The following is a 25,614-nucleotide window of genomic DNA, read 5'->3' on the forward strand; positions in this document are numbered from 1 at the left end:
GCTGCTCCAATAAGCACACAGCTCCCAAACCCTGGCCCCTTCCTGACCACATTACACGCTACAGCAGGTCAGTCACTGGGCTAGGATCAGGGATAATCCACAAAAACGCTTACTGCTGAAAAATAAATCCTGGCCTGACTGACTGCTGCCAATAAATCAAAGTGGTGGGACAGACTGAAATCCTGACCGGCAGTATAAAGGCTCTTGAGTTTAACAGCATCACATTTTGAGCTTGTTCACCTCCACCTCCAGTATGCCTGTCAGATGAGACTTCATCTTAGAGTGAAAAACTGCTGCTTTTTTTCACGTGTTTGGATCTCTGTTACAGTAGCACGAAATGCAGTGCCTTTCCATGAAACACGCACACGAGCTCTATCCACACTGTCAGTCTGATCAAATACTACACACCATTTCATATTCATGACAATTGCTCATCATAGCAGACCCACAGGGTTAGACTGGGCCTCATTTTCACAATGTAATGACACACAGACTGGCGACAACTCTGGGGAGTCTGCTCTCCAAAAAAAGTGAGAGACATCCATCTGAATTGTGAATGAACAGCAGTGAAATTCTCTATTAAACCTTTCTTGCAGAAGAAACATTTCATTAGTGATATTTTCCTGTGTCAAGTGTCTAAAAACTAGCCACACATTAAACACATACTGTAAAAGCATCATAACCAGTGTCAGCAAAGTTAGCGGGAGTTTTTTCTTTAAAATGGTTGTGTTTTTATTTTATTTTAAACACAAAAAACATCTACCACATCTATAGTAAAGGAGTAATTTTGATTTTACTACTGATCAGAATTCCATCAACTCAAAACCTTTTGACATTTTTCAAACGTATTGAAAATTAAGCTGTAATTCGTTATTATTAGCCCTTTTAGAGATATGATTACTACTTCAAGAAAATACATTTGTAAATACCTACTACCAATACCACACCCAGGATTACATTAATTTAGTATAGCAACATTACATAATTGGGAAAGCATTCGGAGTCATAATAGTGTCCTTTCCACTTATTCGTGGCATTTAACCAAAAAACAGAAAATGTCAGTTTTTCTTTCTCCAAAACTATTTTTATTCCAACCATTTATTTGGTTAACTATTTACAATCATTGCAGACGGACGGCATTCAAGAACATGGATTAAGCCTTGCATTAATGAAACATGAACCATGGACAAGCAGTGCCATTTAATAGATCAACTACAACCCGACAAAAAATAGGGAAACCAGGAAACATAACAGCAACCTTATTTCATAGTAGGCATCCAGTCGAGCAATTATAAGCCCAAACAAACATTATGTAAGATAAATGATCTCAGGAAAGCTACATTAATAAAAAACTGCAGGTGTACCAAAGACCAGAACAACCTGAATTACATAGCTGGACTATAAAGCATGGCTTTGACATGATTTCACTGGAGTATTAGTAGTCAAGTGTGTGGTTAACGACTAACGTCTCATGTGTGTGTGTTTGTGTGTGTTGTGTTTTAGTGTGCATGTGTTTGGAAGGCAGGGTGGTACTTATTACACATTAGCCTAATTAGAGAGTACAGAAAGGCATCGGGCCATGTTTGCACCATTAGTTTATGTCAGTTTATACCTTTTTATTGGTTAAAATTACAATTCTGGACACAAGATGGTGATATTAAACGTTCCTTCATCATGACTATTTCTGCACTCGAGGGCAGCAGGCAAGCAGCATGTTCTCAATTCCCACTGAACTCATGAATAAAACAATAATGTGTGATCATTTGCAATATTGCATAATTAGGAATAAAAACAATTAGCCTCCAAAACATTAAATTCCCATTATATGCTGCAGGCAAGGCAATAATTCACACAGCAGATTGCGATGCCTTGGTGGGATGGTGCTGTTGTGCATTTGTCCAATGGTATTTGTCAAAACAGAGCTGGGTCTTGTGTCTCGAAGCCACTGAGGCAATCTGTATGTACAGTTTGGAGGTAAATCAAAAAACATACACTATTATTCTTCATAACTACAGCTAGCCGTTGCGACAAATTCATCAATCACACAAGACAAATTCTACACTGCCCGATGGTAAAGTCATGCCCAAAATAGCTTATGAAGTTGTAGATCTCATGTCTCACAGTGACTTTAGTTTTACCCATAATCCACACTTCCATGGCTGTCAAAAGAAAAGTCCATCTGAGTTAAGTGTGAAGTTTATAGTGATCCGTTTAAATCTCACTTTTTTTTTTGTGTGCTTTGAAATTTATTTCAAATCACAGACTATAACCGGGAATGTTAACCATCAACCATGACCCAGATGCAAACAACAATATTTCCCAACATTGAACAAAGCCCAAAATACCAAAACACAAAAATTGTGTTTGTGACTAAAGACTGATTTATGCTTGCTGTCAACGTCAAGCAAGCACAATGAATGCTGCGTGTATCCTGTGGTTGTTTGGCATGCCACTTGCACAAGCTCAGAAATTTATATAGGTCTGTTTTGTGTACCAGTACTCAAGGTTTTGAGTGTAGAGTGAAGGTTTTTGAGACCCCATCATCACTGCAACAATCGTGTCAACAAAACAATGCCAATATGGATCAAGATGTTTTGGTTCTGTTGTGCTATCTAGTGGATGCTACTCTTATTCCTCCAGATGTACATAAGATATACAAATAAGTATGTGAACAATTTTATTCCTGTAGCAGTTGCATGCAGGTACACTTGGGTAGAGTGAAGTATATTTGCACCTTAAATCATATATGTTTGAAGTGACGGTCAGTTTGCGCCTTAAGGCTTCGAAAGGTTAATATGCTCATATAGCTGGAAAAACATTTTTAAGGGGTTCAAATCTATGACGTTTTGTCCAAAGGTACAGTAATACAGAAACCAGCCATACTGCACAAGGCCCAAATCACGACTAAATCAGACTAATACATTAGCCACACCACGACCACGTTAGCTTTGCCAACCTGCAAATAAGCATACAGGATAAAAAAAATAAAAAATCATATTACCTCCCAACAGAGATTTAGACTCATGGCATCTATAGTTTGTGACTTAGTGAATCAGTATTAATGTAGTAATTGATAGAGACTTCGAAGCACTTTTGTATGTTGCTCTGGATAAGAAATCTTCCAAATTCCAAAAATGTAAACATAAAAAAATAAAAAACTTGATCTGACTTCTTTCAGATGAGCATGACGACAGGAACCAGATTGCTCCCTGTTCATCTAATCAGATCCCTTTCCTGCTTAAATCTAGCCGGATGATTACCTACAGCGAAGCCACCAGACGTTTACTTAAAAGCTTATATAACAGTGAAATATGCAGATCTTGAAGAGTGATAAAACCCCACAGGTTGCAGACACGCTGAGTGGACGTGGCAGTGCGTGATTACAGGCGCCGTTTAAAGCTCCGATGAATATGAGACATGTGAGAGTCCATCAGGGACCGTCACAGGAAGAGGAACAAGATGTTAATCCACCTGGTGGATAGGAAGCCCGCTGATCAATAGAGCATCTGCTCCAAAATAGACTTGACTTGCTTTTACAGAGCTAGGAAACAGAGTGGCTAATGAATTCAATACTTCAGATCCCAGGATTTAGCGAAGAAAGTAAGATTTTCTGGGACAGAGGCTCAAGAGATTAGAGCTTCAAAAAGGTTCTGCCACATTCTTTAACCTGGAAATGCACAGAGAGTATAGCCGAGACTGAAGCCATATACGGTTGCGCATTTCTAACCTCAGCTTGTAATTAACAAAGTTTGAACCGTGAGAATGCTGAAACTGCAGCCGCTCAGAACAGAACTCTGTTAAACATTTCAGAAGTAGGACAGACTGACGATGGGAAATGGAAAAGAGCAAAATTGATCTTATTGACTATTTATAACTGATGTCCAATGAGGCCAAAGGATGTATAGATGTGTTGCTACCGTGTTGCTCGGCACAATAAAGTCTGTTTCGGTTCCAATTTATTCCACTCTATTTTATTCTGTTCCATTCCAGACCATAAATTGGGATCCATCCCATAATATTTAATACAATTCCACACTATACCAAACTTTATGCCACTGTATTCCACTTGTTTTTATTTCATTCATTACATTTTATTAGACTAGTGCCAGAATATACCAAACAGATGTTTTGTCTTTGCATTCACAGCTGTTTATTTATGATGAAAAACCAAAATTAGTCAATTTTTGGTAAACACTTTAAGCCAATAACAGATCAGCATTTCTCACCAGCTGGTTAAAAAAATGAAGAAAAATGAAGGAAAAATGACCTCTTAACTTTGATGTGAATGTGAAAAGCACTGCATGTTCTCTCTTACCCGGACATCGGTGGCATCTCCGTGACGGATGTTGCTGCACCATGTGCTGTGCTCGCTGTGCTCACTCTTGCTCTCAAAGTGGTGGATGACCTTGAGGACACGGTCGGGACACGGGGCGGAGCGCTCTGTTCCCCCACTGAGCCGAGATTTGACCCCCCCGCCGTGGCTCAGGCTGGGCTCCAGGTACGCCGTCGCCATGCCTTTACTGTACGCTAGGTGTCTGTCATATTCTGTTAAGGGGAGAAAAAAAAAATCACATAGTTAGTACCTCAAGGTTATTTCTCTACTTACTAATTATATAATTACTATTTAAGTCTAATCAAGATTTAAGACCTTGCCAAACTATGGGCTAATTTGCATTTTAATTTTCATGCCCCTAAGCCCTGCTCACTAGGTTAATGTTCCTATGAGTACTACTTGTTTTTTGCTAACAAGTTCAGCTTGTTAAGAGAATTGCTTTTTAACAAAGCAGGAAAATAATTTTCCAATATGCCAATGGATGGCAAGATCCAGAACAGATAAAAAGGCTAAAAGAACAATAACTTAAACTGAAGCCTCCAGTCTCCATGGGCAGTCTAAATCAACTAGAGATTCATGCAGGTGACACTGAAATAAAAGAGCAACATTTTTCCTACACTACGGGGAGGGAAACATCGGATTATATGCATTTTAACTAAAAGGTTGAGTACCTAAACTGGTGGAAATAAAATGCTGATTAAGCTCGCAACTAATAATTATCTTGGACGTGAGATAGCAGCGTTTCATTTTATCAATAAAACAGATGTTAAATACATTTCTTTGTGGGAAACATGGTTTCAGGGTGGAGTGTAATACTGATTTTGCTTAAACTGTGCAGAGGGGAAGTTCTTTTCCTTATCACACTGACAATGTAGATCTTATGTCATTCGTTTGAGGTGGAATGCTCTCTCATGAGGCAGCAAGGCCACACCACCCATCATACCCACACAAACACTCATGACATTTATCTGAGAACCAATACACCCTGTTTATCTTCTATGGTCATTAGAGCACAAATTAGATCGGCACTTCCTCGTGTATGAAACGAACACAAGCCACTGCAGTGCATCATGACAGCACAGAGGGTCAGCATGAGACAAGGGAGTTAAATCTGGTGCAGATCAGTGAGAAGAAAAAAATACAGTAGGTAAATAAACACAAATCTAAAACAATAAACATTGTGATAAAAACAGAAAGAGCAGTACGGTTTATCTGACATGAAGCAAGACATTCGAGCTAACGTGCTATGACTTTGGGAATATGAATATTATGAGAGTAATCCTGCATATGATTTACATTTAATTGCCATTTTTAAATAAAAAATAACATTTGACATCCTTCTTAAACAAGTCTCTGTCTCTCCTTTTTAAATCAGATTTTAAGTACAACCATTTGTTATGATTAGACCAGTTACACTGTAGTTCATCAAAGCCAGAACACATTCAAGAGCCACTTCAAAATAAACTCACAGCACTCACAGGAAACTTTGAATTTACAAGGACATAGACCACTCCGAATCGATATGGACACACGCATACGCAAAAAAACCACACACACGCGCGCGCGCGCACACACACACACGCACGCGCGCGCACACACACGCGCGCGCACACACAGTATCTGATTCCACAGCATCAGGTACATGACAATGACAGCACTTTCACAACATCTTTTAGACAACATCCAGACTTTAGTGTGTAATTCTCAGCTTGTGTTGCAGAGTCTTTCATAATGACAGATTTGTGTAAAGTTGGACGTTGGTGCATTCCTTCAATGTTCTTCTTAAAGCATTTAGATTTAATTAATTCCACAAATCACAATTAATTCACAAGTCACATGGCAAGCTGTGTGTTTTTTTGTTGTTGTTTGTTGTGATATGTGAAACTATTCAGTCCAAATTAATGGACAATAAAAAAAATGCTGTTATATGGAAACAAATCCATATTTCCAAATAACAGCAGTCTGAAATATATTATTCTGCTTACTGCAAAGTGATTTACCAACACATATGTTGGATGATAGAACACATTCCTTATTGATCTGATTAGTGTTTCTTAATTTGAGGTGAACGTTGCTCAATATTATTTAAACCTAAAGCAACCCAGTATCGGATGAAATCTAATTAAATGACAATTGCTCTTTTTTTTCTGCAAAGAAATGTAGTGGTATGTAAATGAGTTCTTTGTTTCACGTGTGAAATCATGTCTCCTCTACATAACCGCACAATTTTCTCACCATTGTACTGAAACAGGAAGTAAAGTGACAAGTTCATCTACGCTCATGAATCGCTTTCACATGTGTTGTGGTCTGTATGGAAGCTCAATTAAAGCAACCGCAGACCACCATTTTTCAAGTGCATCACAGATGCTGGTTCCTGGTTTAAAAACTAAATCATAATCAACTCCTCTGAAACTCCTCTTTCTATCACTCACTAACATCGTTAGGAACTCCTAATACATTTTAAGCACAAACATCTCTTGTTACGCTACTGCACCGTTGTACTGTGAGAAAAACACTTGGGAGAAAAAATTTAATGCTGTGGTTTGAATGTTGGACAGGTGTTGTGTTATCTTTGGGCTATGAATACATGCTAGTGAAACGACTCGCAGGTTTTTGTGCATGTAACTAAAAAGAGCATTGGTTATTACAGTATTACATCTGCTTGCTAAATACAGCAAACATGATTCACTGACTGAAACCTACATTTAAATTCAGGGCACAATGAAACACAAAAAAAATAATTAATACTTACTTTAACCCTAATGCATTAACAGCAATTCATTTATTATAGAAAGATCCTTTCAATATTAGAAATCCTAGCTTGCAATAAAAAATGATAGTGAGTTCATCTGTGAGGCTTTTATACTCACAGGGGTTTTTTTTTAGACCAAAATGAGTGCACGTTGTTAATAGCTGATAATCTGAGGCAATTTCCAGAAATTTAAACATATCTAATACAACAATCTAAACTTCACTTGATGATAAATCCTAACACAGACTTGGTTGAACATGAAATGCCATTTGCAGCAACACTTTCTCCATGCAGACAAATCCAGTGGGTTAACATGCAAGATAAACAACCATAACAGTAGACAAGAGAGTTATTAATATCTATGACACTCTTAGTGTGAGGCAGGAAGCTGAACAAGAGCCTGCTAGTGTCTAGCAACATCAGCAACAGTATAAGCCTAAGGAGAGAAGGAATACTGTGGCAGGAGGAACCCTCAGTGGCTTTTCTGAGTGAAGTCTTGTGATCTGAGTCCTGTATACCGATAAGGATTTACTGGGGCTGGACACTGATCGCTCCATCAGAGGAAGCAAGCAGCGGAAAAGTCTTGACAGATGACGTACCCTTTATTATCATTGAGGTCATTTGGCTCAAGGCTCAACGCTTTACACCAATTATCAAGCTTTGATTATGACATTTAAAATCTGCACATACAAAGGAGCACAAATCTTTTGTCAGTAATAGGATTATAATCGTGCATAAAAGCAGGTATCTTGGGGTCATGTCAACAGCACAGTTTAAAAAAGTGCAGAGTCAAGTATCGAGCAATGAATAATCACAAAAAAAAAAAAAAAAAAAAAAAAAAAAAAAACACAGATAATACACATCTGTCATTAATCTGATGGATGAGCTGCACATCTCAATCATTCCTTCACAGTGAAAAATTACCGGTAGCTAAAACACAAGTCCTTGATTAAAGTAAGAGGATTTCCTCTTTTCCCTGGCCCTCAATAACCAATGTGTTACGCACATCGCTGGAACGGCTTAATAATCTGCAGCAGATTATTTACCACCTTAGAATCATGAATACTTGGACCATGTCATAACCGTGAGCTCCCCTTACTAATTACAAACACAACTTAAGTGTTCAGTATTCTATAATAATTTCAGTCTATGCTTGACGTGTAAGACTCTGTGCACTCACAGCTGTGAGGTTGATACGTTCGGTGCAGCGGTACCCACGTGGTGAAATGTATTTATTAAGTACTAATGAACAACAGTAGATACTAAACTAAATGTACACAAGCACAAATCGACCAACTCTGTAATCTGAACAGCAGACATGCAGCTTGTTCAGACTGATCTCATCTGGCAACGAGGTGTCTTGGGTCAGCACTTCTTACAATTCTCCAACCAACACATGTCCTCCAGCTAGAGGACCTTCAAACACGTCCATAGCTGCCCGTTAACAGCAGGATACTGCTTAAATATTCATAAATGCCTGAAAGATACTACTGAGACTAAAGAGCTTGTCCCTCGAGGACCGTTTCTGATGGAATAACAAATGATCAAGGTGCCGCTAATACTAACGGCCACAACAAACCCTATGTTTGCACGCAGCCTAATAATCCGGCTAATAACTAAAATGAAAGACTCTCTTGTACGAACCTCAGACTGAACAGCTGAGTTAATCAAATGAGAAGACACTGATTCAGTATTATTTGTATAGTGCTTTGAACAATTGCCATAAACGCAAAGCAGCTTTACAGAAATCTGGCTGTAGATTTAGATCCCTAATGAACAAGCCAAGTGAGAATGATGAGGAAAAAACGTCTAAGGAAGAAACTCTGAGAAACGAGACTCAAAATGTAAATCCATCTTCAGCAGCACTAAGTCAGTATTATTTGCTTTATACAATTATTGCCGAGTTGTAGGAATTAAGACTGGACGTCACAATCTAAACCTCTTTATTCTTGCACTTTTACAGCTTTCACACGAAGGGAAAATAAAATTTAATTAGTGAATGCGTGTCAGATAAAGCCGCCTGGGCGACTCGGTTGGTGTGATTGATGGGTGGTGTGGCAGCTGCTGACACAAAGCTAGCACGCAGACAAAATCGCACCGAGTGAATGTGACGTCTTTTGCAGATGCACACCCAACTCTGAACCTCTCTGAATTTCCCTACACCTCTGAACCTCACCGAATTTCCCTACACTTTGCAAAGCTTTTCAGCATAATGACCTGCGGCTATGTCACTTTCCTACGGAGAAGAAAAACATGTTTTTTTTTTCTTTCAGTTTTAACACTTTTAAAACGAGTGCCATATCCCGTCAGTAAAATTATACAGCCATTTTATTGTTTATATTAAACAATATCACAGTTCGCTCATGAGATCAGAAAAGCAAAAACTGAAATAGGATTACAATGTAATCAAGCTTCCAAGCCCTTAGCTTAAATGACCAATCTGACTCAATGTCAGGGGCAAGTATCAATTAAGACTGAATACTAATATTTGTTTTGACACTGGACCTTAATCAATTACTAGGTTTTTTTTTAATTACTGGAGCTCAATCCTTTTATCCGATATATCAACAGCTTTCCGGGCAAAATGTCACCTACATGCACCCCAAGCCATTGATTATCACAACAAAAGGCAGTACACATGAAAAAGCCTGATGGTTGAGGGGCTGATGGCTATCAAAATATATCGGTCTTCTTCACCTCGCCTCTAATCACTGCCTAAATACAACCTGGGCAACAGGTTAACCAACAGCACTCCAAACACTCATAACTCCACTGAGCCAATAGTTTTTAAAACACACACATAAATAAAACATGCATATAATAAAAATAATAAATAGCTAGGGCTGTAGCTAAGGGCTATAGCTCAAAAGCAACAGAGTGCAAGAGCGAGAGAAAGATATAGATGGCAAAGAATAAAAAAGAGAAAATATATGAAGAGGCAGGAAGATGACTACCTCCAGCCAGGCACATAGGGAAGGGAATGCAGTGGTTCATCTCTAGCTGCATGCGAGTGGCCGGCCAGCAGCCGCTGCTTGTATACACCTGCATAGGAGCCTAGGGCCCAGCTCCAGTGTTTCCCCACAGTTATAAACAACCGCTGAGAATACAGTTCCAGCAAGGAAATATAGGATTCAGGTCCTGGGTGTAGCTGATGATCCAATCCAATTTGGTCTGCCACTGGATACTAAGGCCGACTTAGTCGTCCAGGCCTGAGAACTGACCCTCAACAAAAAAAAACTCCACAGTGAGCTTAGTTAAAATATTTAAGTCAGTTTAGAAACTGCAGCCTTAAATCACAGAGACGAGAAAAGAATAAAGGAGAGAGAGAGAGAGAGTGAGAGAGAGAGAGAGAGAGAGAGAGAGGGCAAGAGAGGCAGAGAGAGAGAGAGAGGAGGGGTCAGAGGAGCTCAACCAAAGCTCATTACTATGCAAATCTCCCTCTCATTCCGTATTCAGTCCGTCCCACGGCTGTTTACCAAAGCAAACCAGGCCGCAAATCAGGCCTGACCCTGCTTATGGCCTTGCATCTGCCTCTCTGACCAGTATGGCATCATGCCCAAAACACTCATCTTTACAAAGACTATGAAGATCATAGTGCTAACATACTGTTATAGTCTCACCCTAGTGCCCTTAAAACACAATCACTTACCCACTCAGATTGCAGGCCGCCTTTGTCATGAACAATGAACAGTAGCATCTGTCTGTAACCTGAAGCAATAAGCAGCAGCTTACTTCAAACTCAGGAACACCATTTATTCCCACGTCACCCAAAAATAAATACAATTCCCACACCATTTAGCAATGATTGATTTGTGGTCATTAAGCAGTGATTAAGGTAGTGTATTAAACCAGTATCTGTCAGCCAACAATTTCTAGCTCAGTTGTGTGAGATGACAAAAGGCAATCAATTTGCTGTCAAACATTCTAAGTGTTGAGAGTCACCAAAAATGACAGAAACTGTTAAAAACGTTGTGATATAAAATACTCACATGTCTAGCACAGGCGTTAGCAAAAGTACAATAATCACTAGTATGAGAAGTGAGATGACAGTGTGTGTGTGTGTGTGTGTGTGTGTGTGTGTGTGTGTGTGTGTGTGTTTCTCTGTTCAATCCCCCAGTCTCCAGAATTAGAAATCCAAAGAGTGGAAGCAAAGGGGGGTGGCATTCAGTATAAAGCGAATCTTAATGCTTATCAGCAGGAGATCTCCTGCATTCGACATCCATTTAAGAGACACACAGTAAAGCAAGGAACATGTTTTGGCCATGCATTCCTGGAAAGCAGAGATAGCATTAAGCTGAGCTGTTCACAGAGTCTGATACGTCTGTTCCTCCGAAATGCTGGAAATACCAAACATTTCACCCTGCATTTCAGAATGGAATCTAAATAAAGCTTCTATTACCACACCAAGAGCCATGCCTCAGACTTCTGAGCATGCAAACTAACCATTTCCTCTTCAGCGATTCCACCTTATTTGCAGGAGTGCTTCTGAATTAAAGGGATGGAAACACTGATGATTGACTACAACAGCGATACAGCAGCCACCAATATAAGACTAATGTCCACAGTCTCAGCAAGAGGAGGACAAGGAAGTCGAGGGACCTTCCCCACAACGGTCATTGACATTAACAGTGGGGTACGGATCTCTCAAACAAAGACTTAACAGAAAAAAAAGAAAAGAGGTAAAGACAAGAGAGATGGCCTCCCCTTCCTTATACAAACCCCTCATGTCCGGCCCACTCTCTTCTTCATGCACGTGCACACACACAAAGGCCTTTCAAATCAACAGTCATATTTCCATCACCAGAGCTGACGCTAAACACACAGCAGATTGGCAGTGCTGAAATGTGCAGCAAGAAGTCAACAAATAAATCTGTGAGCAGAAGGTGTTATTGCCACAGCTGGAGCTGCCTTATTAGAAAAGCGCGCTGTCGGTGTCCCTATTGTGACAGCAAGCCCAAGGGATGTGAAGAACTATTCAAATTATGGCCATATATTGTCAAGACAAAAATAGACCACAGAAAGACAGAACATATGGTGTATAGCATTAGAGTGAATAACAAGTAATTCTAAAGGAAGTGCCTGCAAATGGACAATGTCAGACTAAGCTGATGTCCATGGCTTTCTGTGGCAGAGCTGACATGACCAGATGTCCAAGTCCCTTCCTTTAGCACTTATAACCTGTTTTTACTTCCTCTCTCTCATCCTCTTCCTTTCGGACAACTCTGCTGGAGAAGAAACTCCACTAGGTTTGTTTTTTCAACTTTACAATGCAGAGCACTTCTTTCAAGTCTCTTTCAAAATTCAAGTGCCCCTAATTCTTGACCCAGATTTTCAGCAATCTTTTAGAGTCTGAAGAAAATGGAGTCATGCTGTGAAACTGCCATCATAATGCCAGACCTATTAAATCTATAGCTAATGGAAAATTACAGATTAATGCATCAGGTTTAAAATGTTACCAAGATCCAAACACGATGATATAAAAACAAATTTCAGCCGGTGTGCTGCTTGCAATGTCGACAAGGTTCTTTATTGGTGCTTTGAATAGTTAAGAGCCCCAGGGTCTACTTGATAACGAACTCTCTCTCCTGACAAAAGCAGAAAATGATCAGCTCTGCATACTGACATGGTCTGGGCACTGAAAATCAATGCTGCTTTAGGATCAGTTTGGAATACTGATCAAGGCACTCTAAACAATCTCGGCATATGAATGATGACCTAAAATCGTTCGTGCATATTTATTAAATGTCAGAAAAATAATGAATAACTGCTGATCTAGGATCAGAATGGCATGCTAATCACCACAACATTTGATGTGCCATAATAAATTCACAGAACCGATCAGTACTTCAGATTTTCTTAGGTGTGCCGTGTCAGGATTAGCACATGGAACTGATCCGTGCACGGTTTTCATTTCCCGATTTTCTGAAGTGTGTTGCACCCTGATTATTACACAGAAATTATCCTAAATTAGAATCAGTTCAGTATATTAACCAATGCCCAGCATTCATAAGCACATGCATGTTAGTAATCCTAAACAGTACAGTACTGAGTTTGGAGATTTGGGCTGTGAGTCACAGTGTATACAACAGTAAATGACTCTGCACTTTACACACAGTAAAGCTTAGTCATTAACATACAAAATAAGGCATAAACAAGTAAACAGAAAGGACATTCATCTAAACAGTCCTCGGGTAGCCTGGGAAGACTAATTGCTTAGTGGTGTATGGATTCTATAGGGCACTTTCATTAAAGGTGGCAACTCTGAGTAATTACATCAGGCTATGAGCCCTATATTAAGAGTAATAACACTTCGTTAGACTCTGCAGAGGTAAGCAGCACTTTACAGCTTTACAGCCCACAAGCATCCTAGTCTTCGTGATAAAATGTCTAAATTATTCAGTGACTGAGTGGTGTAAAGTGGAATTACTATTACTACTATTACTACTCTGAAGATAATTATCTTCTAAATAACAGCATGTCCTGAAATGCTTTATTCTTCTTAAACCATAGCAATTTGCCAACACATCTATTTAGTTCTATTTAATGCTATGGAACATCCAGGAACCAAGTTAGTTTCTGTTATCACTTTATAAAACCTCTAACACAGTCATTCCCTCTCAAGCCTCTCTTTATCACTTGAGGCTAATAAGACAAAAAATGTTGTATGTTACACATCTTAGACGTCACAATGCTCCAAGTTCTCCATCCTTAAGACATTTCATTGAAAGAAAAACTCAAAGCGTGACATCAAGCACAGAAAACTGACTGTTCAAGTAAACTAGAAAAAAAGGATAAAAATTTGTTGTTAATTTGTTGAAATGTATGTATATATTCCATTTACAGCATTTGGCAGACACTGATTGAGGTACCTTTACAAAATCAATATTATCTGAACTCATTTTGCCGACATGTTATCTGTTTTCCACACATTCTTAAAGCTGTCATCAGTAAGACACTAATCTTCATCTGCTATCCGGAGACTTTGGACTAGCTTAGCAACTCGAAACAGAGTTTGTTGCCCAAAGCGATGTGCAGATGTGTATTCTTGATTTCACATTTCTGTCAAAAACATACAAAATAGGAACAACAATGTATTCTCCAGGAGCCTGTTGCTGCTTCTCATATGATTGACAATGTCGTACTGTATCGCATATCATATACTACATAATAAATCAGGCGGGAAGGGTGGGGGGGAACGCCACTCAAATCTCTCCCTCCCTAAACACTCTTGTATCCATCCAAACACAAGAAGTGCATGAAATATTAATGCTATTTACTTGTGCTACTGTTACACTCACATGGGCCACTGACTTCTAGGGACACAATGATAGCACCAAAAACATCAAGTGTGCATCAAATATCTGGGTTTATAGCAAAGAAAATGAGTACCGAAATGAGCCTGACGACATTTTAAGCTGCTGTTCATGCTGCACTTCATCAGAACACACTACCCTCTTAGGCATACAGAAGCTTACGTATGCCTGCAGAGGACTAGTGGCAATTTTACACTCTTTGCAGTGAACTGCCATAGCATCACTGGGATTTTACAACTTTTACAACTTTGACATCTATCATCATCCAATATCCACACGTTATCCTGTCAAACGTATAATCAAGAGGAGTCGCAGTCGTACAGGACCGGACGGTGTTGGATAGGACGGTGGATAAAAATGTCAGCTATTTTTTTTTGTTGATAAATCCTGTAGTGTATTTCATACAGGGGTGAGGTGTCACAGAGATAACTCTGTTGGGTGAGGGGTCTGAGGGGGAAGCCACTCACCTGAGTAATAGGAAATTCTTGAAATATCTGTGGAGAGGGGGAGAGAGAGAGAGAGAGAGTCAGTGAGATTCATTTTAGCACATTTGGCACAGACATTTGGTAGCATGTGGTTTTGTGGGTCAGCCTTAATCTGTCAGGGGAAGCCTGCAGCCAGATCGGCCTGGACACACAGCACCCCATGCCTGAGCTCACACTCACAAATCCGGGACACTCTCACCAATTCCTCTTGACAGTCATGGCATTATTATGCTTAAAGACTGAATGCACAGTAAATAATGTAAAGTATATAATATACAGCTGCACAGGTTTTAGGTTAAATGAATGGAGGAGTATCTCTGCCAAGTGCAGCTATCTAATGTCACTGTGGCTTAGCAACTCCATTTGTTTTCAGGAAGTGCCCGAGCTACAAGGACAGGAAGGAGCAGGAAAAGCTTGTGCGCCGGACTCAGGTTACACAAAAAGCCAGACTAACGATCAGTTACAAACTAAAAGCCAATGGTCACACATTGACAACTTTCTATCTGTGTAGATATAAAAGAAGTGTATAAATGTAGGAGATGAGAGTCAGTAAAACACCCAACCATGTCAATACAGCCTTCTCAATACTTTAATAACTAATACAAATGTACAAATTCAGTCTTATTCTCTAATCCTGTTACATTTAATTGTCATGCATCATTATCTCTATTGTTCTTTCTTTCTTTAATCCATTCTTTAAGCCCAGCCACTGGAATAAATGGCAAATTACAGACAGAAAAAAAAACCTTTTGTAAAGATGAATATCTAATTCCCTTGTCTTTACAATTCAAAATTCGGAAGTTATAAGGGGTCATTCCTCATCCAGTGTAATAAACAAGTCTCAACCTTTTTCCCCTCTTTTCTTTCTTTCCTGCGTTCAATCTTTCTTTCACCATTGTTTCTAGCTCCCCTCAACTGCTTCCTCCATTCTTTCTTCTTACTTTCTGTCTACCAATTTTTTGTTTATCTTCTACTTTGCTCAGTTCCTTCTTTTGCTTTCCTCAATCCTTCGATTCACCCAACCACCCATCCATCCTTCCTTTTATCCTATAACCCCATCCTTTCTTCTATCCATCCATCTATCCTTCTGTCAGACCAGTCCTGATCATTGTAAACACCGTGTAATTACCTTCAGGGAATTATGAACCTAATTGTTTCTTGGTGTCCTAAAGTGTTTATTTTAACCCCTTACTGAAAAAAGATAGCATGTTGCAGCATTCTACATAGAATCTTTACAGGGTTCTTTCTGAGGGACACAACTAAATAACCATTTAGGGTTCTGTATTAAACTTCCACATCAATAGTAGCACAAAATAGTTCAGAATAACAAAAAGCCGAATGACAAACTAAAAAGTCTTTGGTGAAGCCACTGCATCAATGTATACCACTATGGGGATGTGGTAGCTCAGTCATGGTCATGGGTTCGAATCAAAGGTTCACCAAGCTGCCACTGCTGGGCCCCTGAGCAAGGCCCTTAACCCTCAATTGCTCAGTTGTATGAATTGAAATAAAAATGTAAGTCACTCTGGATAAGGGTGTCTCCTAAATGCTGTAAACGTAAATGTTGAAGGCTACGAAAAAGGTGACTGTCGGGAGGCAGACTGTTAGGCTCATTTCCTAAAACCTGCTATCTATCACACAGAGAGCACTACTCAACCTCGTTAATAATGCTGAACTTACATTATGGTGCCTCAATTATTTATCGAGCAGACTGTCTCTCAGACTTCTTTATGAGGTCTGTTATTTAGGCCTAATGGACGACAGCTTCGTGTTCAAGCTTAACCCCACATTCACCCTGCATGCCATAAAGCAATAATGCATCCATTCATAGCTTATGAATGTAGGAAACACACAAGCTGGGACTGTAGTGACATAGCAACAAGTCATATATAAACTGAGCATTTTATGCAAAATACAAAAACAATAAATACTAATTAAAATTCCATAAACAAATCCTATGGTTCAGGTTTCCCAAAATCCCTCTAGTTAACTATTCACCCAATGTAGTGTTTGTAAGAGAGCTACTGGTTCTACGTTTATAACAGACTTCTGCTGAACACGTTTTTTCCATGTAGAACTCTAGATAATCAATACATTCAGCTAGTTAATTGAACCATGTGAATGCAGTTGTATGCCATGTGCACTGACTGACTGTTCAGATACAGGATTAGACCCTCAGGATGGCTTTCCTCAATGAACTTCCATTACCTCTTGGTGTGTGCTGTGGTCTTCTGCTACACAAGCGAGGCATGATATTTAATAGACTGCTCACCACTCTCTGAGTATGAACCCTGACCCCTGTAGCCCAGATTGGCAAATACATCAATCGCTGAAAACGGAGGATGCTGACTCGGGGTCAGATCAACACCCCACACTTCTGTTTGCCTCCCAAAAATCTGTCAGACTGGCTGAAGTCCAAACAGCTGCTTCTCAATCTGTCAGCAATATTTGTCAATTTTTTTATGTATTCTCTTTAGTCATTACCTTCATTCTAATCCACACAGAAAATATACAGCTTGGATGTTTAGCTAAGCTGGGTGAATACACACTGAAAACAAGCGTGGCTTTGTCTTCACTGATGGGGTTTTCAGGCACAGCACTGAGTCAAGAGAAGAAAACTGCTGCCAGTCTGAAGATCTGTGCCAAACAAATTGATGCACTTATCCTAGAGACACGCAAAAGCGGTAAAGTGTTTCGCTGACAAATCTTTAAACGACTCGTCATATGCAGCAAGACTAATGTTTAATCCTCTGAGAGTAAGTCAAACAGATGTTCGAAGGAAAAATAAAAAAAAATCAAGTGCAGTGATGTGCCAGCAAGCATGCAGCAGTTCCACACTGCGAGGGAGCGCAGCAAGACTAAAACCTCACAATGACTGCTTCATGAAGTATTGGGACATTCCAAGAGGAGATGCCAACTACGGGTGGTCTTTGAGGACAACAACCTCCTAATCAAAGCACAATTTTCGGACTTTATATTAATAATCACACCCTCCAGTGTCACCCAAATGAGGATGAGGTTCCCTCTTGAGTCTGGTTCCTCTCAAGGTTTCTTCCTCTTCTATCGAAGGGAGTTTTTCCTCACCATGGTCGGCTCATGCACCTCAAGCTTGCTCGATGGGGATAAATACAAACATTTAAATATAAGTCTAATTTTAATCTTGAATTTTTGTATTATGTTAATCTTAATATTAAACATTTTGTATTATGTTTATGTTCTGTAAAGCTGCTTTGAGACAATGTCCATTGTTAAAAAAGTGTTATACAACTGCATTGGAATTTGAACACGCAAGGCCAGGTCAAGCTCATACTATCATTAAAGCAAAAATGAGGGTGTAAAATGTAAAAACATAGAAACAAACAAACAAAACATTATTTCATGAAAACCATGAGTGTAACACTGAATAACATTTCAGGTAACAACACAGTTCTTATCTTTTATTTTTTTCTCATCTACTACTATTATAAATAACTAACATATTAGCAATTTCAGTAACTTGGGCCTATTTCTGGCTCAGACATATTCACCCATCTGCTCTTTTTTCAAGTGTGCCGTGTGAAATTTTAGATAAGCGCAGCAAGTGACATTTTAATACACGGCATACTGTCAGCAGCAGCTTTCACTGTGACCACGGACTCTTTTACATCTTTCATTATAAAGGACCTGCTTTGAGCTGCACTATTTTCTGTGACCTTCAAAAGGGAAACCATTTCTCTCTTATGTGTCTCTTAGGTATACTGCTAAACATGAGAACAACTATAAGCTGATTAACCAGGAACTTGATCCTATTTGGTAACTGCATGCTGAATAATAATAAACAAAGCCTTAATTGTAGCCTTAATTTTAATCTAAGGTATTTCTGGGTTTTGTATATTAGATGCTGAGTGTGTTAGATTTTGTACAATACTCAGGCAAAATTCCAACTCGTAAGACCGTTCACGGTTATTATTTTTTGTGAGGGATGTTTTTAATCACACAAACACTGGCTCCATTAGCAGCTTTGTCGATAAAAAAGTGAGAAATGTAAGACAGTCATTTAGAGCAGTCATTACTGTCCAGTGGCACGCTGTTGGCCTGAAAGAGCTAAAACGAATAGTTCAGTGCAATTTAAGCAGCCATGATTGATTCTCCTTTTGCATTTGGAGACATCGAGGGTCTTTGTTGCAGAAGACAGTCTCCTACTTTGTGAGAGCATGCACAACCCGGCAATTACAGATCTGAGTAATTACACAGGCTCACAGGAGAGCAGAAGAAGAGCGAGTGCACACATGAAGCACGCTGTCAGTGATTTCATCAGCCTTTCATCCAGACGGTTTTCCTCCCTTTCCGTTGCCCTTTTCCTCTCACCCACTACAACAAAATGTGTGCTGGGAATACTGAAACACAGGAATTCCCCTCCTCCCACCCAGACGAACACTGCTATAGAACCACACCATTGGATCTGCAGAGATACCACAGGACTGAGCTTTGATTCTGTAGGCTCCTGTGTGTCTGTAGGATGTAGATACATCTCAGCCTTCTAATCGTCGGACTCACCCCCTCGAACATTACCTTATGCTCTTTGAAAATGACTACGTTCGTACTAGGACATGCTAACTGAACTCCAGTAAAGCTGATGGTGAAATCAATGCCACTAGAAGCTATAGGGATGGTCTTTTAAATGCTCAAATGACAACATCTGTATACAGAAATTATGTTATTTAGTCATTTAGTCTTTCTGGAGCAATTTTTCATGTCTGAATCAAAACGAGACCGGGCATATTTATAACCATGGTAACTTTAATGTCATTTAAAAAAAGATGTCAATTTCAATTATAAAACATTTGTACTTATTTTAATTCTCTAAGCCAAGTACTAGCCTATGCAAACCTGACACCCAAGCATATCATGCAATAAGACAAACGCTTTGGACATCAAGGTGCTGTAGCAGGTAGTGTAGCAGATAACACCCTACAACGATCCTGAAATCAGGTTACTGTCTATGAATTTCTGTGAATGGTCTCCCAGATTCTCCAGTTTACCTTCACGCCACTTGGTGGACTGAGTAATCTGAATTGCTCTAAAGTGTTAATGATGGTAGGTGCTCTTTTACGCACTGGTGTCCCGTCCAGTGTTTTTGACATACTGGTGCTACCAGACAAAGAAAAATAAATATAGAGCATGTGACAAAGACAGCTTAAATGTTACAGTTCAGAGCAGAGCAGTTGGCTGACTGAATTATGACTGCAGCATTGAACGGCTTTGTATATTACAACCTCTGTACCATCCATCTCTCTGTCTTTCCCTCGCTGTCCATGCAGGATGCACTACAGAAGATGTAGGACTCGATTTCCCAAGATCCTCAATCACAGAGAAGTGCTGAACCACCAGAGCTCTAACAAGGTCAGGCAACCAAGGCCAACGGCTCTATGTACCAATCCACAGGAAATTAAAGGAAGTGAAGAGGCAGCATCTTTCAAACAGCAGTTGCTCCGTTACATATCATAACAATATCCAGGGTATTGAATTAAAGGATATCACTGTGACATTGTCTGAAATAGGACGTCGCTGTCTATTTGTGACCGAACTGTGCAATTTATTCCTTTCACTCCCGTCTTGTTTTAGTTCAGGTTTAGGTGACAACAAAACAAAGCACAGCAATTTAAGACAACTATTGATCTTTTGTTATAAAGACTTCACTGCTGCACCAGCTGTGTTTAACTAATATACAACACACACAGTCCCTCAGGGAACGTCCCAGTGGACTGTTTGGATAAATCTGATGAAACAATGCTTTAAAAAAAAAAAAATTTAACTCACCAACAACCTTCTCATTATGCTGGAGCAGAAGCACTGAATTTATTTAACTGATCAGTATGGGTAAATCACTATTATGGATTTTTGACACACTTTCACACAAACCTCCCTCCCTTTTGCTGTCCAGTCTCTCTTTGATTCCTGGCCTAAAGGGAAAAAATGGAGGTGAATGGTGTGGGGGTAGAAGTGTGCATCGTTCAAGAGGTCAGTCTCCCACTCCTACATTACCCTACAGACCTGTCGGCTCCCAAAATGCACACGGATTCATACAACATGCGGCAAAGGTAGAGAAAACAGAAAGAGCTATCCAGAGCTAGCCTGCTCAGGAATGGACGGTCACCCTATCCTGAGTGTACGTATTAATACCTTGTACATACAATTTCACCCATGAATGTGTCAGATTTCATTCAAATGAATTTCTTGGAAGGTTTAGATAACAAAAGTAGACTTGGATTTATGAGAAGTTAATGTTGTGTTAGCTAGCAGGATATGCTAACACTAAATAAAAGAAACATACTTTACCTTAATAAAAAAGTAATGTACTTAAACGTGTGATGAGCATAAAGTAAGAGCAAGCAGCAGTAAGAGTCAAGGTGTATGACTTGTATCAAATGTATGAAACTATTTATTCACGTAACCCTCAAAAATACATATCAATTGTTTATAAACCTGAGAAAACCTGCATCGTGCTGATAAATAGCCACATACCAGTACTGGATCTGACCCAAATCTGATCCAATACCGAATTCACTAAATCACTTTATGCTTAAGGTCAAGACTTTGATGTCTCTCGCCTACAACACTACGGAAAGCCACTTCGGCTCAATTTTCCTCCGGAAAGCCACTCTTGATCAATATGTCAAAGAGAAGAAAGCAATAAAAGCAGCATTAAACATTAACCAGTACAGAGAAGTATGCCCCTGACTCGCCAGGTCCACTCAGCATAATGCTTAAGAAATGAGAGAGGCTATCTGTCATGGTGACACACTATTATTCACTGAGGTTATAATGATGCAATCGCCATTTCAGCAAAGTAGATATTACACACTCTATGGCGCCAAACCAAAAGAGGACAGATGGACGGATGAAATGGGAGAAATGGTCTCTCCCCGGCTGGAGTTTTCCACATTGACACTACTGCAGTGTCAAATCAAAAGGTGGTGAGAATCTGAGCTGAAAAAGGTTTAAGATCCGGACAGAATGACCTTTAATGTATGTGATTAAGCCGAGTGACTCGCTCATTCATTCTCCTTCAAAATGCACACGAGTACTAAACACGCAGACACACACACACACACACGGAGTACAGCAACTGTCACACTTTCACCTACATTCAGATGTGTCCGTTCAGTGCAATGCAGACTGAGGGGGGAAAACGCTTACCGTGATATAGTCCTTCCATTAAAGAGGAGAACTCAATCGCTTAGAGATCCAGCTCTATGTATTACACTATTGATGCAATTTGCGCTTCGAGACACACACATGCACGCACAGAATCCACGTTTCTGCATGCAGTCTTTATATTCCACACGCCTTCACAATGCTAAAACAGCAAAATCCCGCCATGCAGAAAAGCCTCCCCGTTCGCAGATGGACATGTGGGTAATGGAGAGAGCGTGTGTGTTGAGTTTGTGCGGCAAATGAACAGCCAGAAAAAAGGGGGAGAAAACAGCAGGGGAGGGGGAGGAGGAGGAGGAGGCAGAGGCCAGGTGGGGGTAATAAGGGGAGGCTCAGCTGTCTCATTGAGTAGCGCAGGGGGGGGTGGGGGGCAAAAAAGAAAGGGAGGGAGGGAGGAGAATATACAGAGGGTGGAGCAAAGCAAAGGACTCTAGGGAGAAATAGTATAGCCCAGGGTTTATAAGAAAGACAGAACACAATGAGAGTGAAAGATTGAATATGCAAAAGCAAAAAAACGGCGAAATAATGCTAATTATCACCATCCTGTAAGGAAAGACGGATGAGTGCAATATTACCAAAAACCATCACTTACAGTTTAGTCATTATTTGAGTGGAAGTAATATACATCTGTGTGTGTGCGTGTAAATGCATGTCTGAGAGAGAAAAGGAGACAAACAGACAGAATTAGAGGTGGTGGTTGGCCCTTTGCTCAGATATTTATATAAATAAAGCTGCATTATCTGTGATGGCAGTGTCTATGGTAACCACTGGAAAAGCATCAACATGATGATGAGCTCTATGCTATCACCAACCCCCATTACAGACAGAGACACAACAAAATAACTCAAACAAATTAAAGCAGATTATAACTGTCTGGTGACACTATACTTCACTAGAATTCCCTACTCTCTGTCCCACAGGGGCACTCACACACACACACACTGTATGAGTGTGGAGGTTTGAGAGAGAGCAGAAGACCGGTAACGTCAGTCTTCCTAAAGTCTGTGGCATGACATGCGAATAAAGTTTTGCACTGTATGTATGTAAGAAATATCAGTTGTGATTGTATCTCCTCCTCCTGTTTAAGGCTGGATAAATCTTAAATAGCAATTAAACAGAAAGCCATGATTTTTGGATTCTCACTCATCATTCTTTTCCTTGCCATACTGCAATACCTAAAACCGTGACCAGAAATAACTGCGATTCAGTATAAATCATATTAGGGAGTCATGAGTAGGAAATAGCAAACGGGTCAAACATTCTCTAAAGCGAGGTGGCACAGTCAATCATAACTGTTGTTTTATTAACCAAACTTAACAAACCCAGTGATATAATCTGATAAATGCTATATATCAAATACAACAACCTGTGATATGGTATACAGCAATAATCTATCCCAAAAATTCCCACAATGCCCTGCAGCAAGACGGAGTGAGGATTGCAGACTCTTCTCTAAATACACATCAAAGCTGAGCAGCAAGAAAATGAATGGCCTCCTTGCTGTAAGGTAATGAATGAACATCATAAAGAGCAGATGTAAGGAGGCAGACAAACATTGCAGACCAGAATTCACTGCCTTTTTATGAGCTTTTGCATTTCCTAAAAATCCACTTTTCCATGATCAGGAGAAAGTGTAAATGTTCTGGGGCATTTTGGAGCACATCAGCACACGGAATCAAAATCCACATCTACAGACAGACCATTACATGTGGCTTCAGTCATACATATCCCTCCAAGTGTGTAATCTGCAAACAAACTAATTGTAAAAGTGAAGATTTGGTGAACATGAGGCAAGCAAACAGGAAGGAGGTACGAAACAATACAAATGCTGGAGACGGTATCCACAACACAAGTGCCCTGGTTCTTACCTCACCAAGGCCATTGCTGAGCTTTAATTACACACAGGCTGCCACAGATGGGTGGCACATTGCCAGGGAGCCCAAACATCTGCTACTCTCTCGACCTGCTCTGGAACAAAACACAGAATGCCTAGAGAGAGTATGCACTCACACACTCGCTCACACTCGCTCGCTCTCGCTCACGCTCACGCTCGCTCACGCACGCACGCACGCTCGCTCACACACACACACGCACGCTCGCTCACACACACACACGCACGCTCACACACACACACGCACGCTCACACACGCTCACACACACACTCACACACACACACACACTCACACACTCACACACACACACACTCACACACACACACACACTCACACACACACACACACACTCACACACACACACACACACACACACTCACACACACACACTCACTCTCACACACACACACACTCACACACACACACACTCACACACACACACTCACACTCACACACACACACACTCACACACACACACACACTCACACACACACACTCACACACACACACTCACACACACACGCTCACACACACGCTCGCTCACACACACGCTCGCTCACGCACACGCTCGCTCACACACACGCACGCACACGCTCGCTCACACACACGCACGCACACGCTCGCTCACACACACGCACGCACACACTCGCTCACACACACGCACGCACACTCGCTCACACACACTCACTCACACTCTCTCTCACACACACTCACTCACGCACACGCTCTCTCACACACACGCACGCACACACTCGCTCACACACACGCACGCACACACTCGCTCACACACACGCACGCACACACTCGCTCACACACACGCACGCACACACTCGCTCACACACACGCACGCACACACTCGCTCACACACACGCACGCACACACTCGCTCACACACACGCACTCGCTCACACACACGCACGCACACACTCGCTCACACACACGCACGCACACACTCGCTCACACACACGCACGCACACACTCGCTCACACACACGCACGCACACACTCGCTCACACACACACACACACTCGCTCACACACACACACACACTCGCTCACACACACACACACACACACACTCAACTCTAAAATGACATTTTCTGACACTACTTAAAAAATCTGCCATTCAAGTTATATTATAGAACACCTAATTGTTGGCTGGAACACATCTCATATAAATGTAAAAATGAAACGCAATAGAAAAACTTGAGAGCAAAAATGTGAACACAACAAACCTACAGTTTCAACTAAAACAAGCCAAAAACATTTATGTAGGTTTCTTTATTAAAATGTCACTGTAATAATGAGCTGAGGGGAAAAAACCAGACAGTAAGTTGCTGGATATCAGAAAATGAATGCATCACTAGTTTCCCAACAATATTGTTTCCCAACAATAATAAATTCAGCCACTCATTTCAGTCCAAGTTTAATAGCTTGTTCAGCACATTGCGACTCAGACTGCTTTTGGGGCAAGGCAGAACACAGAGCGGGCTTTGCCAAACTGTAACTGTGAGGGGAAAAAAAAAGAATAATAAAATTCTGTTTCTCACATGATAGAAATTCCTAGTAATTTTTCTGCATTCTTAAACCCTATTCTTAAATCCACAGTCCCTACTGAGTCAGTCATCTATGGACAGATAGAGGAGAA

General features: G+C 40.4%; 1 protein-coding gene across 22 annotated transcripts in view; it reads right to left on the reverse strand.

Moving 5' to 3' along the window:
- The window catches only part of ptk2aa (protein tyrosine kinase 2aa), a 78,696-nt gene that overhangs the window by 43,444 nt on the left and 9,638 nt on the right, over nt 1-25,614 (reverse strand). For 6 of the 22 annotated variants that reach the window (XM_047808148.1, XM_047808146.1, XM_027175912.2 and 3 more), the window contains exons 1-3: nt 22,063-22,287; nt 14,866-14,892; nt 4,316-4,545 (exon numbers count right to left, since the gene is read on the reverse strand). In XM_047808148.1, the coding sequence (XP_047664104.1) occupies nt 4,316-4,545; nt 14,866-14,892; nt 22,063-22,081 (276 nt within the window). In that variant the 5' untranslated portion in view covers nt 22,082-22,287. Of the gene's footprint in view, nt 1-4,315; nt 4,546-14,865; nt 14,893-22,062; nt 22,307-25,614 lie in introns of those variants that run through there. The other 16 variants (XM_047808151.1, XM_047808147.1, XM_047808142.1 and 13 more) reach the window with 11 other exon arrangements.

Source organism: Tachysurus fulvidraco, chromosome 24, assembly GCF_022655615.1.
Source record: "Tachysurus fulvidraco isolate hzauxx_2018 chromosome 24, HZAU_PFXX_2.0, whole genome shotgun sequence".
In the NCBI taxonomy this organism is placed as follows: Eukaryota; Metazoa; Chordata; class Actinopteri; order Siluriformes; family Bagridae; genus Tachysurus; species Tachysurus fulvidraco.